Below are 13,388 nucleotides of genomic sequence, written 5' to 3' on the forward strand. Positions count from 1 at the left end.
CCTCAATATGCCCTGCCTCAGGGGTTGCACCCCACTATTTGAGAAGCACTGATTCGAGCTAACAGCTGATACCTGTTGCACAGATGCAGGACTAACAGACTGAAATATCCACTCCTCCTTGCAGTGATCAGGCTTCTTAAGAACCGGTTGTAATCTTAGCTGTGTCATTTTAGTATATTGTCTGTCACGCGTGAACGTTTTTCTCTTTGTCTGCTGACTGTGAAACAAATTGCYCCTCTGGGATAATAAATATTCTCGAAACTCCAGTGGCCTGATTACACTCCACCCATCATTCTGATCCAGTTCTCTTGCTTGCAAAATATGAAACAAGCGCACCATTCCCCGGCAAGTTAGAATGTTTTTACAAATGCAATATGATGCAAAGACAACGATTTGTTTTCTGAAATTTACAACGCATAATACATTTGTGATTCCAGGAACTGTTTATTTAGTAGTYATTTAGCCTTGCTTGTTTATTTGCACTTATTTCTTAAAAAATATATATCTAGTTTTGATTTATTTCTCATCTTTAGCCTTTGTCCACATGAATCCCCCCTGCCTGACTTCTCTGAAACACCTCTGTCATCTACATAAACAGYGGGGTTATATTTGTCACAGCAGCTGACATAAACATGTAACCTGCAGATAATAACAAGCCTGTTCTGGAGCCATCTTTAATGAGCTGGTTTATAGCTAGGAGCTGAGGTGAAAATAGAAAATCCACTGYAGTGACTTTAATATCAGCGGTTGTGTTGCAGGTGAATGAAGGACCTCGACCTTTTGGCTTTTATCCATTTAAAGTCTGCATTATTAGTTGATTAGCTGATGAAAGTCTCACTTATTCTGCAGAGAATTAAAAAAAAGGTTTTATTATATTRTTTTTTAAAGTTGTGTGTGCGAAATCAGTATCAAACGACAATTAAACTGTAAAAATTTTCAGTAAAAACTGCTTCCCCCTCTTTTTTCCCCTTTCAATAACTGCCTTGAGTCKGCCTTAATCTGTTCATCTCATCTTCCCCTTGAAGAGCTTCGAATGCTGCTTTTAAAAATGTGTTGTTTTTCCCTCTCTGTAAATCCTGTGTTGGTGAGGAGCCGAAATGTTCTCACCCGGATTTGAAAAGATTCTTCAGCGAGTTATTTCACCATCTGTGGATGTTAAAGGTCTGCAGAGATACAAAGTTCACTGAAAAGTGATCTGTACCACCTCAAATAAAGAATTAGAAATGCTCTGGACTTTTTTAGACAGGGCTTGTATTTAATTTTTATTTATTTWTGAAGAGTTAAGMGCTAAAAACAAAATGCTTCAGACGATTTCCGACATGAAAAGGTGTTTTTGAACATTTGAAAGCATTGTAAACCTCTCCGTGAGCCGAGCTCAAAATAAAAACGATGACCTTGTAAATGAGGAGAACGTGTTCTCTTTAAGTCTGATAAGGAAGAGGCAGTTTTAGGACACCTTTGAGGCCTTTTCTGGATGATGGATGTTCCTGCAGATAAATCAAGGCCTTATTGAACACTGCAGACTTCTTCCTTTAACACTGCAGAACTGAAAGAAAGAGCCTTCCTACAACCAGCAGCAGGTTTGGGAGATAAATTTATTTTTCCAACCCCATAACCTGTTACCTTCCCTTCTGGTATCTCTTATTTTATCTGTCCTTGAACAGATAACAGGCCTGTTATATTTCAGCCAAACTAATAGTTATTTAAAAAAACACATCACCTCTCTTCTAATACTTGATTTTCCATGTAGTTAACACATTGAGAAAATTGTTGCACTGGAGGAAAAGTAATGGACACAAGTATCGTGTAAAGCAACATTTGAGACCAAACRAAAACACTGTAGAAGAGTAGAGTTCAGTGCAGTGGAGTTTGTTTTAAAGACCAAATATAAACCCACATTTTACTTCAGACAAAGAACAAAWATAAAAAGAAAACRAGCTATTTTACATCCACTTTCAAACACTCAGTCCTGGAGAAAATCTGCTTGTTTGTAACAAAAGACAAACCCCTTTTTGTCCCAGAAAATCTCTTTATAGCAGCTGACGCTCWGTCAAGGCTCCACCTTGTGACTTTCATCAGTTTGGTCTTAGGGAAGGTTCTGGAAACGTTCCTGCACATCTGCTTTTGTTTTAATGACACCATCCTGGAAAACCAAAAGCCTTCTGYTGATGCTGGAAATCCCCTTCAAATGTTCCCAGAGGTTGTTTCTTTTATTGTTTTCGAGGCAAATCTTTRTTTCATCATCCACCACCGATAGCAAAAAGTGAGGGTTCATCCACCTCTGACACCTTCTGAAGCCACAAACAAGTGTTTTATCGGAGTTATTTGTAGCATATATATGTCAGTTTTGTGTTTCTCATCGTTCCACTTCTTGTTCCAGAGGATAGAAACGGTGAGCGCCACGGACCCTGACGAGCCCCTCGGAGGACATCGCTTCACCTTCAGCCTGGCACCGGAGGCTGCCGGGAAGGCCAACTTCTCTGTCAGGGACAACAAAGGTACGCTGAACTTMGCCACATCAACCATCTCGCTGGTAAATCCGGTCAGGTTGTTGATCACTCCCGCACACCTGTTCATTTGTCAGACAACACGGCGTGGATCCTGACTCGAAGGAACAGCTACAACAGCCTCCAGAAGAGCATCTACCACGTCCCCGTGGTCATCTCCGATGGCGAGTTCCCCRTGCAGAGCAGCACCAACACGCTCACCATCAGGGTGTGCACCTGCGACCGCGAGGGCAAGATGAAGCTGTGCAACCCCGAGGCACTGACGGCGAGGGCGGGGCTCAGCACYGGCGCCCTGGTGGCCATTTTACTCTGCGTCCTCATTCTGCTCAGTAAGTTCAGGGGGATGTTTCAGGTTTGGCTCAAAACACTGAAATGGTTACAACTCAGTCAGTTTTACAGATAGTGATCTAAAATTGAACGTGGTTCTAGCTGAGCATCACTTCAAACGAGTGCAACATGAAGATGTTTCTGCTTCAAACCCCTATTATCTGTGAGTAAAATACCTAATGAAACACTGGTTGGATTTTAATGAAAATCAAACTGTAATCACCAGATGTACTTTTATATTTAGGCTACATGATATTGAAAAAAAATACAGTACGTTTTGGTCTATAATATGCAAACACGAATTGCGTTTTACCACTATCATAGTTTTTGTCCTTCTGCAACTCTAGTCAATAGAGCTAATCAAGGCACTAACGACTTATTGTTTGGCTGATGGCCCTCTTTTGCATGTGACCAACCTGTTTGTCCACCAAGTGGAGGGAGTGCTTATAAGGCTGAGTTCATCTGAAACTCCTCAGACTGAAAAAAGTCTCTTGGAGGAGAGACAAAACGTTTCATTAAAGGAGAACCCGTCCAGATGACCTTTTTTATTATCTTAGTTTTTGTTAAAGTGTAATATTAGCATTCATTTTGCCTGGTTTTTTTCCAGTTATTTGTGAACTGGTTCATATTCCTTGGTTTTTGTCAAGATCCCATTGTCTTCCTCCACAGCTTGAGATATTACCAACACTTCTCTGAAAAACGCTGCCGTTATTGTCCCATAAGTTTCACAGCAAAATTAAAGTTTTAGCTCTTTTAAGTTAGGCAAATTAAAAAAAAAAATACTTCCCTTTGGCGGGCCAGACATAAGTCATCCATCCGCAGGCCTTACGTTTGACACGTGGTTTAGATAACATGTTGATTTAATTTGCCTCCTACTTTGCAGGACCTGCAGTTGAGAACACATACATTGCAATGACGATGCTCAAACGATATATTGTGCAGCTCTGATCTACACCTGGTTAAAGGTATAGGTCAGTCCACTTCAAGATGGCTGCCACAGCTAACTGACTTTTGTCAAAACAAAGATGCCTCTGACTCAGTTACTTTTACAGATATTGGGCTAAAATTCAGTGTCATTGCAGCTCAGGGCATCTGTAATAAAAACATTCATAAAATGATCTTCTTCTAAAACTCCAGCATGAAAGTAGGCAGAAGATCTGCCTTCCTTTAAGGAATGCTAGGCCTTTAATTAAAACTAGAGATCAGGCTCTGACAGGTGTTTGTGAGCAAGTTTTATATTTCACTCCCTCATTTGATTAATCTCCCTTTGTGGGTGGATTATTCTGACAGTAACAACAGCTGGTGTCATAATTTAGTTTCAGCAGCAAAGACTGATGGCATCTGAACCAATGGAGAGAAAACGTGCTTCACTGCGACTCAAAAATCTCCTAAATCTTAAATCAAAACCTCTTAAAAACACTATGTACAAAATCAATAATGACTTAAACTGCTCCTGCTTTTCTGTTTGGTTAAAAAAATAACAGAAAGCACAATTAAAAGAATTTAAAATTTTTACTGTCTTTTTCACTGTCATTTTATTCATACATTTCTCTGATTTACCATCAGTTTGATAAGTTGATAATCTTTAAAGAAATATCAGCAAAGATCAAAACCCTTAGCAACCTAATCAGTGCAAAGGATCACTCTGGAGTGCGTCGTGGGTAATCTGACAGTTTTGAAAGTGTCACTTCTAGTTTTATGTCACATTAATTGGAAGTTCATCAAGTCTATAGTTAGAACTGCCACCGCTGTCAGTTTAACTCATATGAGAGGTAAAATAGTCAGAAACCCTCAAACACGAAAGGCTTTCATCTAATCTTAGAACAAAAAACAAGATCATAGGAAAACAAAAGTTGAAATTGTTGGAGGTGTCCATCTCTTTAGCACCACAATAAAGAACACAGTACTTTTGTGTTGATTGGAAGARAATGCAGTTTTTTGTTCTTTAGACAGCCTCAGATGTGATCATTATCATTTTTTCCCCACAATACCTGCATGGTTGTTATTTGGAATTTGCTATATATTCAACCTAAAAAACAACAACAAAAAACTATAGACTGATTAGAGTTCGATCAACTAACCGCTCGGCCAAATCACTTGGACTAATTTTTCTAAACAATCTGGATCRGTCACACATGAGCGTACTAAGATAAATTAAAAGGCATTTAAATGYGATTTCCTGGCAGAGGTGTAGTTTTCAGAAAAAAAGTGTCTCTGCAGTAAAACGGGGGAGTTTCTTGTTGTGTGGGCAGAGTTTGTYCTAACCGTGATTGGCAGAGTTTGAAATATAGGAGGAGGTTCTTGGGTGTGGGTGGAGTTAGGCAAAATCGTGATTGGTCAAATTGACTTATCTTGGGGGGCAGGTTGTCACACGTCCCTCCACATGTAGAGCATTTAAATTCTGTGCGGCTAGCACTTTCCTGTCTCAAGTTATGACTAAAATTAATATTTATATTTAAAGTTACAAGAGCTTTCTGGTTTTGGTCGAGTTACACGTCACCCCCAGCTGCCCAGCTTTCATCCAATCGAATTGTTATGGCTTCTTCAAACCCCACCCAAAATAGTCAGTGTTACGGTCACTGACCTCTAGTGGCTCACTTCGTGGGTTTTCTCCTGTGTCTCAGGACTACCTGGCTGCCACAGGTGAAATGTGTTGCTGCTCGTTTACCAACCCATAAAGAGCTTCATCTTGGAGATGTCAAGCCCCTTTTGACTGGGCCTTGATCTGCAGNCAATCCCGCAAACTCCTCCCACAAAAGTCCAACAGGCCAACCATGTATTTTCCAAACTCTGCCCACACACCAAGAAATTCCTACTTAGTGTCTGCAATGACCCCCTCCTCAGCAAAACATCAACATATTGCAAAAGGAAATTGGCCATAATATTTAAGTTCATTTTTTTGAAAGAGGGATTTCTCAAAATAATTCATATCACCCTCCACATTGTCTGTTAAGGTTTGTGTCATGAATAACGCTTCTACCACACCAAATTTGAACAATTCACCGATTTATGAACTTTTTTTTGCTAAAGTAAATTGTCCGTGGCGATTATCTTGAGTAAGGACGTAATTGACCCCAACAGTAAAACCTAAAGTTTTAAACAACAATCTTAGTGACGAGTTTGTGCTCAGAGTATGTGTTTGAGATGACTCTCAGCTCCTACCACACCAGATGGTTCAAAATCTGTAAAACGGGCTTAGTTATAGAGATTTCTGTCTTCTAAGGCTGTGGCAGCTCAGTTGTAAATATACATTAATGATTACTGACAGACAGAAAAATGTCACATCTCCCAGGGAAAATAGTAAAATTTTATTCACATTCATCTTTAAAGAGCCATATTTAATGCATTAGTTATGAAATGGCATTTATATGGATAATTTTACACTTCGAACAGYATTCATAGGAAGCTGTCAATCACTGTCGCACAGGTAGGACTGTGTACAGATCTGYATCCAGCACCAGAGCTAAATTATGAAAGATTATTGTACAAATGAGCTCCAATGTTGTCAACTTCACTTTGATGATAACATGTAGAAGGAACTCCTTTTCTACTATTGACTATCAGACAGATCTTACTGGAGGTATTACAGATTTTCTACAATGATCTATTTTATCYTAAATACAGTAGAATAAATGTGAATGAATATTAAACTTGATAAATTAAGAAAAGTACTTTGTGAATTTCCCCAATCGTGCTGTTGACGTTCATGTTGTGAACGTTCCAGGCAAGAAGCGATCAGATGAGTTAGATCCCCTTTGGRATAAATACTGGGTGTGACAATCAGACAAACAGTAACACTGTTTTTTGGAGTGAAGACTTGATGTCACAGATTTAAAGAGAGGTTCAGAGCCGGGGGGTGAGAAACAGCAGCATTTCTCTTGAATGTCCTGAATCTTGTGACATTCTCTGGAAATGGCACACATCGGATCAGACAGCAAGATTTTAGCACCATTAGATTCAGATTTTATGTTGAGAAAGCATGTCATTACAGCTGGTTTCGTCTTCAACCTTGAAAATAACAATCTGCACAGACTCATGCAAACTGCTCTATTTTATGAGATCTGCTAAACAACTAGAGATGACTCTCTGTGACCACCACTAAAGTATTTAGTTCAATGTCTGTAAAACTGATTGATTAGTAGCTGCTTATTTTCAGCAGATTTAAAGCTTTGTTGCTACAGTGTAAGCTGCCCTACAGTGACATTGTCAATGTTCTCATGAACGTATGTGGTACTTTATCAAATCTTGATTGATTTAATGTTTGACTAATCCAGCTACGCATCGTCAAATGTCATTACGTTTGTAGCAAATAATGCACTKGCTCCTTTCATGTTCTGTAGCACTGGTGGCCCTGAGCAGGCAGAGATGCATAATGCATCTTTGTGATCCCAGATTCAGTTCTACAAAGACCCTGAACATCAGTGAAGACTCATGCAACATCAACAATTCCCCCTGGATGGTCACTGGCCTTCACAACAAGCAGCGCGAGCAAAGGAACCCCAACAGAAGTCACCAAAGTCTCTTATTTGTTCTCTTTGTTTTTGTTCTTCCTTGCAGTGATCGTGGTGCTGTTCGCTGCCCTGAGGAGGCAGAGGAAGAAGGAGCCTCTGATCATCTCCAAGGAGGATGTCAGGGACAACGTTGTCAGCTACAATGACGAGGGGGGAGGAGAGGAGGACACCCAGGCCTTTGATATTGGCACGCTGCGCAACCCGGAGGCCATTGAGGAGAGCAAACAGAGGAGGGACATCATCCCCGAGACCTTCTACCCTCCGGTGAGACGGCCTGCGTTGCCCCCGAGCCGGGACAATAACGGGGATGTGAGAGACTTCATCAACCAGAGGCTCCAGGATAACGACAGCGACCCGACAGCGCCGCCTTACGATTCCTTGGCRACCTACGCTTATGAGGGAAACGGCTCCATAGCGGAGTCCCTCAGCTCGCTGGAGTCGGTGACCACCGAGGGCGACCAGGACTACAACTACCTGAGCGAGTGGGGGCCGCGCTTTAAGAAACTGGCGGACATGTACGGAGGGGACGAGAGCGACAGGGATTCTTAACGACCCTGGCAMATGGACGAGGAGATTAAAACGTTGAACTTTCACGCCGGCCATTCCGGTGGAAAYGTGTGGCGGGTTCAAGAAGAGACGAGCGCCGTTTGTGCTCCTTCACCGCTGTCGCCTTTCAGTTGTCCCTCCGATGACCAGACGTAGGCTTTGTGTGTCCAGTCAGTGTTAGTTGCGTTTCGCAGGGACGCAGACAAGACCTTCTTTTTTTTCCCCCGTGAGTGTGTGAATATGGGATTTAAACGAAGCCCACATATATCTAAAAAAACTCATTTTTGATTTGTTTTTCCAAAGCTGCCTGTGACGGACGCTCACTACCTGCAGCTTTGTAAATCAACAGATATGCCGATGTATTTTTCAGTGTTTCTGGGACAAAAACATGCTGCATATTAAGAGTTCTACCTTAGCTTGTGAACGTACGGTAATACGAAACAATACGCTGTACAGTTTTGTTTTTGTGTTTTTGTTTTTTTTTCCTCCAGGGGATTTTTATCTTGAAAACAGTCCCTCTCCTCGGTGATGTCTGCCTCACTCACGGTAACCACTTTTCAACAGTCAAGCTTGAGCTCAGTTAGATTTTTGAGGCACCTTTGTGTTGGTCATGGCAGCTGTTGTAAAACTGCTAATGTTCTTGAAAAGGACCATAGGGATTTGCAGCCAGAAAAAAAAAAAAACATCCATAAACACAACAGTTTGTCTTTCTTTTTTATTTTTAAATTGTATCTCCATACAGCTCTGAGCATTTGCCGTGAGGTGTGCTGAAATACCAAATATTTCCCTACTGAGGTGAATGTTGCCAGAGCCACTTTGTTCAATTTGAAGGCTGAATACTGAAGTGTGCATTTTATTGTTTTAACTTCAACCGTATGATGACGATTCAAAGCTCTAASAAGTAAAAATTCTGGTTCTGTTGGGACTTGATTTTACTGAGATACTGTATAAGGAAATGTAAAAGTCAAGCCTCCAGTGAGTTCCAGCACTCAGTTAGATCAGATCATCCCTAAAACCTGTCAACAATTAGACATTTACTGGTTTCTTTCTCTAATTTGTTTATGTTATCTCATTTTATTATATTGTTTSAAGCACGGATTGAAAATGTTTCAAGGAGAGAGTTGCTGATTGGATGTCCTCGACTTTGGGATCAAAAATCTTTTGAAGTGGAACAAAAAATGAAATTCTAAAAAGGTGTCACATGGCATTTAGTACATCAAAAAGCAATTGGACATAATGTTTTTTTCTTACTGTTAAGAAAAAGTCTACATGGTGTCCTGAGAGTGGCTTTGACCTACACTGAAGAATGTATAATGAAGGAACAGCGCTGTAACAGAAATGTGCCAAAAAGCAAAGAACACCAGTATTTTCCTTTCAAAAGGCCTCCTGATCGTTGCAGACCGTTCCCTTCTTCTCATTACATGCACTGTACTTGGTGTCGAAGCCTAACCAAATGGTCAGGCTTTACCCAGCTGATTTCCTGTGGGACCATCAGCCTCTTCCATAAAGATGTTTATCGAGGGGCACCTGACCTTTGAGTTGAGCCGTATTAGGCTTTTAAACCCAGAAGATTTTCCTCCGCTCGGAGAGAAGGTCAGAGCATCGACGAGGACACGCGGGGGTTTCGGTTTAAATGTGATTTAGAAAACAAAGGAAAGCGATCCTTAAGCAGCAGTGTTTTTCATATTGGTTTAAGACCTCCGAAATTTGTGTATAAAGCTTTCAGAAGCAGGGAGGAGGTTGAACGGAGAGGGAGCAAAGTGATATCAACATGAAAAAAACACGCCAGCTACAACATGCTCTGCCCTCACTTTAACAAAAGGCCAACCTGTGAAGAGGCTGACATTTGTCAGACATTTGGAACAGAAATAACACAACACAATGGCATAATTGCCACCGTGCTACTTTCTTCTCTCCATCAGTAATGGTGCAGACCATTAAGCCAGCCGACTGATTATAGAGTGGCTGGAAAACTCTATGAGCAGCTATTGTATACACGTGTTCTCCTCTTGTTTTGTTTATTAGTTTGCTGCTGGAGCTCCTATTGTGCGAGTAGCCATTTCAGACTGCTGCAGTGTTTCTATGATAAGCATTAAATGGGTTAAAAAAAACCATAACTGCTAGAAAGCTGCATGTCTGCCTTCAGGTACAGTGTGTATGGCACAATGAAAGGGACAAAAGAGTAGTGAACACTCAGCTGAAGGTATATACCTGCCCAAATCTGCTACTGATCAGGTCAATTATTAACCAGCCTCGATTAATTTCGCAACCAGCTCCTTAAACTTGGACAGTAAATCCCATTATCAACGTTAAGCCACAGGACTGTGACTGTTGGAGACTAGCTGCCGGTGTCCAGCATTTGCGGGGGAGTCTCCAAAATGCCTCAAAACTGACTTTCCAAGTTGGATTCCTGTTTGATTTTCAGCAGGCAACTTAGAAATGCACACTTTTAGGTTCAAAATGAATGGTAGAATGCACCACAGACACTCAAACAAGGCCCAAACAAAAAAGTATTCATAATTGTATGTACAAAGTTATTCGTGATTTTCTCCCAATTTGTATCTTTTCAAATCAGTTTAAATCAGCAAAATTCCACCCAATCTCTAACGGACAACTGGCTTGTAACATCATCCCTTGCATACTTTTTTAAAAATCTTTTACGGTCTTCAGTGAAGTTAGCAAAGTGATTCTATTTGACTAGCATATCTTAGCTAAAAATCCATTAAGTTACACTTCCTTTATTGAACATTAGCATCAAAATGTTATTGATTAGCTAATAATAGTGAACTACTAACCTTTTGAAACAGATAACCTGCTAAACCATTTATTGCTTTAGAGACTAGGACTTTGGAGCTAAAAATATTAGCTGTTAATTTGATTTATTGCCTTTTATTTAGTAGAGGTTTTTGTGCTATGCCAACAATATGTAGACCTACTGTGAGCTGCAGTCTGGTAGACTGTCCAGTGAGTGGCTTTGTTTGATTCTTGATTTACTGCTCATGTATAAATTGTGGTTGTTTTATCAGAAATCGCCAACAATTTCTTGATTACTAGCCAATTGTCAGATATATACCCAGTTTTGGGTGAAACATTGCCTCCAGCTACAAGCTGTGAAGCATTTACCTCAAAGTCAGAACTTGAATATATGAATGCTATCAAACCCCCCCAAAAAATCCCTTTTCCAGATGAAACAAGTCCATGTTCAGGTTGTAAAATTAGTGGGATTTGCTCATTGTTGTGCTCAGTACCCAGGCTGTTTTATAGCAATAGAAGGTGATGAAGTGGTCTTTATCTGCATTTAAACATTGTAACAACATGTTCTCTAATAGGTGTTGTAAAGTGTTGTTTTGTCAAACGAGTGCAGATATTTCCACTTTTCCTGTTTGAGGCAGCCATGCTGGATTTTGAGGCTGGTGAGAAACGTCACAAATTCCAAGTCAGAATCCCGACTTCAGGGGATGTTTTTCTGACTTAGGAAAGCACTAATACCTTGGCCAACTGCTCACCTGTCTGAAATTTGTCCCTTTTGCTGTGCCACGTGAGGTCTCAGATAGAAACCAACTCAATGTTTTCTTCTTTGGTCTTGACATTTTACTGTTTTTCTATGGGCTGTCAACATATCGTAATTATTTAAAACCGTTTTTGATGAGGGGTGTGACTGCCTCCAACGTCGTCGCCATTCCCAATTTCTTTTTTTCTTTTAAGTGTGTGCGTGTGTGTGTGTGTGTTGAGGGAACTCATTGAAGCAGCTGCAGTTTCCTCGCTCCAGATACAGTAGATCTGTGGTTGTTGATGTGCAGGTCGGTCTCAGGGCTCGAGCCTCTGCTGTGCTATAATATGTCGGTGGCAACGTGGTTGAGTAGTTTTGTCGATGTAGAAACAATCTGAGAGATCGTGGTAGTCTAAGGAGCCCAACATCACTGGCCATTCATCACTCTGCTTTGTAAACCGTGATATTTTGTACTGAATATTTATATGACACAATTAAACATGTTTAAAATCAACCTCTTTACTGTCTTCACGATGTCTTCTTCCAGAGAAACAGATCACTCAGGCTGACTGACTCCCAACCCTGTTTTCCCGAGTTGAGAACGAAAACTTTAATTTGAAATGTGACGGCAGCCACAGGCTAACACGCGCTCCGACCTCACAGGTATGGATTTGTTATCTACAATGAATCTCAATATAGAAGACTCAACTCTATGACAGATAGTTATTAATATGTCTGCTGTTGTTAAATAGCTGGATCCAGAGGCTACAGAGCTGAGGAAATTATTAATTAGACAATCTATAATTAAGATCTGTTAGACAGCCAATTGTGTTTTAGCGTGAGGGTAAAAGAAATGGAGGGGGAACGAAAAAAGAAAAAAAAATCACATTTTGATTATTAGAGAATGAGTGGCAGATGCATGACAGATGGTGACATTGTTGTGACTGAGTATAATTGACTCAACCCTTTTTAGGGGTTTAGGCTCCTTATCAGAAGTGTGAAAATTATTAGCATGAAAGCAAACAAATGCAAACTGATTATGGACTAATTAGAGCAAAATCCAACTTTATTTAACACGTCATGTTCCACTTAAAAAATGTGCCTTTTTTATATTTAGTGTGATTTTGTAACACTGTGAGGTCTTCTGGATTTAATTATCAGCCATCAAGAAAATGCCCCCTTCGACAGGGCTACAATGTAAAAAAACTTCTTATTTTCTGTCTTTTTCCTTTAAATARTTGCCATCTGTTGTCAGTTTAAACTTGTGTGAAATAAACAATAATTCATCTTCAGCTATCTCAACATCACTATTAGTACGTTGCACCTGTTGTTTTTGGCTAACCCCTGAACCTCTGCGACTATCTGCGACTTCGATGTCGAGCCGGCTCCTGGTGGGCTCAGGTGCCATCACTTCCTGCCCTCCTCCACCTCGTCGGTCTCTTTCTCCTGCCGCTCGCGCTCCCGTCTCATCTCCTTCAGCTCCTGTCTGTATTTCCGTTCGATGAAGCGYTTCTGATGGGCCATCTGCGGGAAGTTATCTGGTGGTGAGAGTGGGAAACAAAGAAGTCAACCAACAAGAACAGATACGGAGGATGAACGCATAATGAGGAGAGGTCAGTTTCCAACTGGGCGAGGACGTCAATTTAGGCCTAAAATTGCAACGAGGAYAGCTTTCAAAACAAGTGTCGTGCTGTTACCTGGGTCCAACGAGGTAAAATGTTGCGATTAAATTGCTCACATGTTATTTCATTACTAATGATCACGTATCAAAACATGAATCGGGACTTGTTTGGTTTCAGCCCAATGACTTTGAGATCTGATAGCACAATTTACAAGTAAACACCTCTAAACGAGATCTGTGAAAAAGATACGACATTAAAAGCAACAAAACTAAATTAGATACGAGCTTTCGGGTTGTTTAAGGCAAAAAAACAAAATAACCTGTTTTTTTTTTTTTTACTACGGCTTTAATGCAACGTAAACAGTAAACGTTAAGTTTACTGTCTT

General features: G+C 40.5%; 2 protein-coding genes across 3 annotated transcripts in view; one reads left to right on the forward strand and one right to left on the reverse strand.

Annotated features, from left to right (window-relative positions):
• LOC106522295 (cadherin-6) overlaps positions 1-11,895 on the forward strand; it is an 86,010-nt gene extending 74,115 nt beyond the window's left edge. Inside the window, exons 10-12 of one of the 2 annotated variants that reach the window (XM_014015261.1) lie at positions 2,381-2,498; positions 2,585-2,836; positions 5,459-5,559. In XM_014015261.1, coding sequence (XP_013870715.1) covers positions 2,381-2,498; positions 2,585-2,836; positions 5,459-5,481 — 393 coding nt within the window. In that variant the 3' untranslated portion in view covers positions 5,482-5,559. Of the gene's footprint in view, positions 1-2,380; positions 2,499-2,584; positions 2,837-5,458; positions 5,560-7,391 lie in introns of those variants that run through there. The other variant, XM_014015260.1, reaches the window with a different exon arrangement.
• Positions 11,896-12,418: 523 nt separating this feature from the next.
• Positions 12,419-13,388, reverse strand: part of drosha (drosha ribonuclease III) — a gene marked incomplete in the record, with an annotated part of 133,569 nt that continues 132,599 nt past the window's right edge. Inside the window, 1 exon segment of the mRNA XM_014015259.1 lies at positions 12,419-12,919. Coding sequence (XP_013870713.1) covers positions 12,789-12,919 — 131 coding nt within the window.

The sequence above is a fragment of the Austrofundulus limnaeus genome, unplaced genomic scaffold, assembly GCF_001266775.1.
Source record: "Austrofundulus limnaeus strain Quisiro unplaced genomic scaffold, Austrofundulus_limnaeus-1.0 Scaffold126, whole genome shotgun sequence".
Classification (NCBI taxonomy): Eukaryota; Metazoa; Chordata; class Actinopteri; order Cyprinodontiformes; family Rivulidae; genus Austrofundulus; species Austrofundulus limnaeus.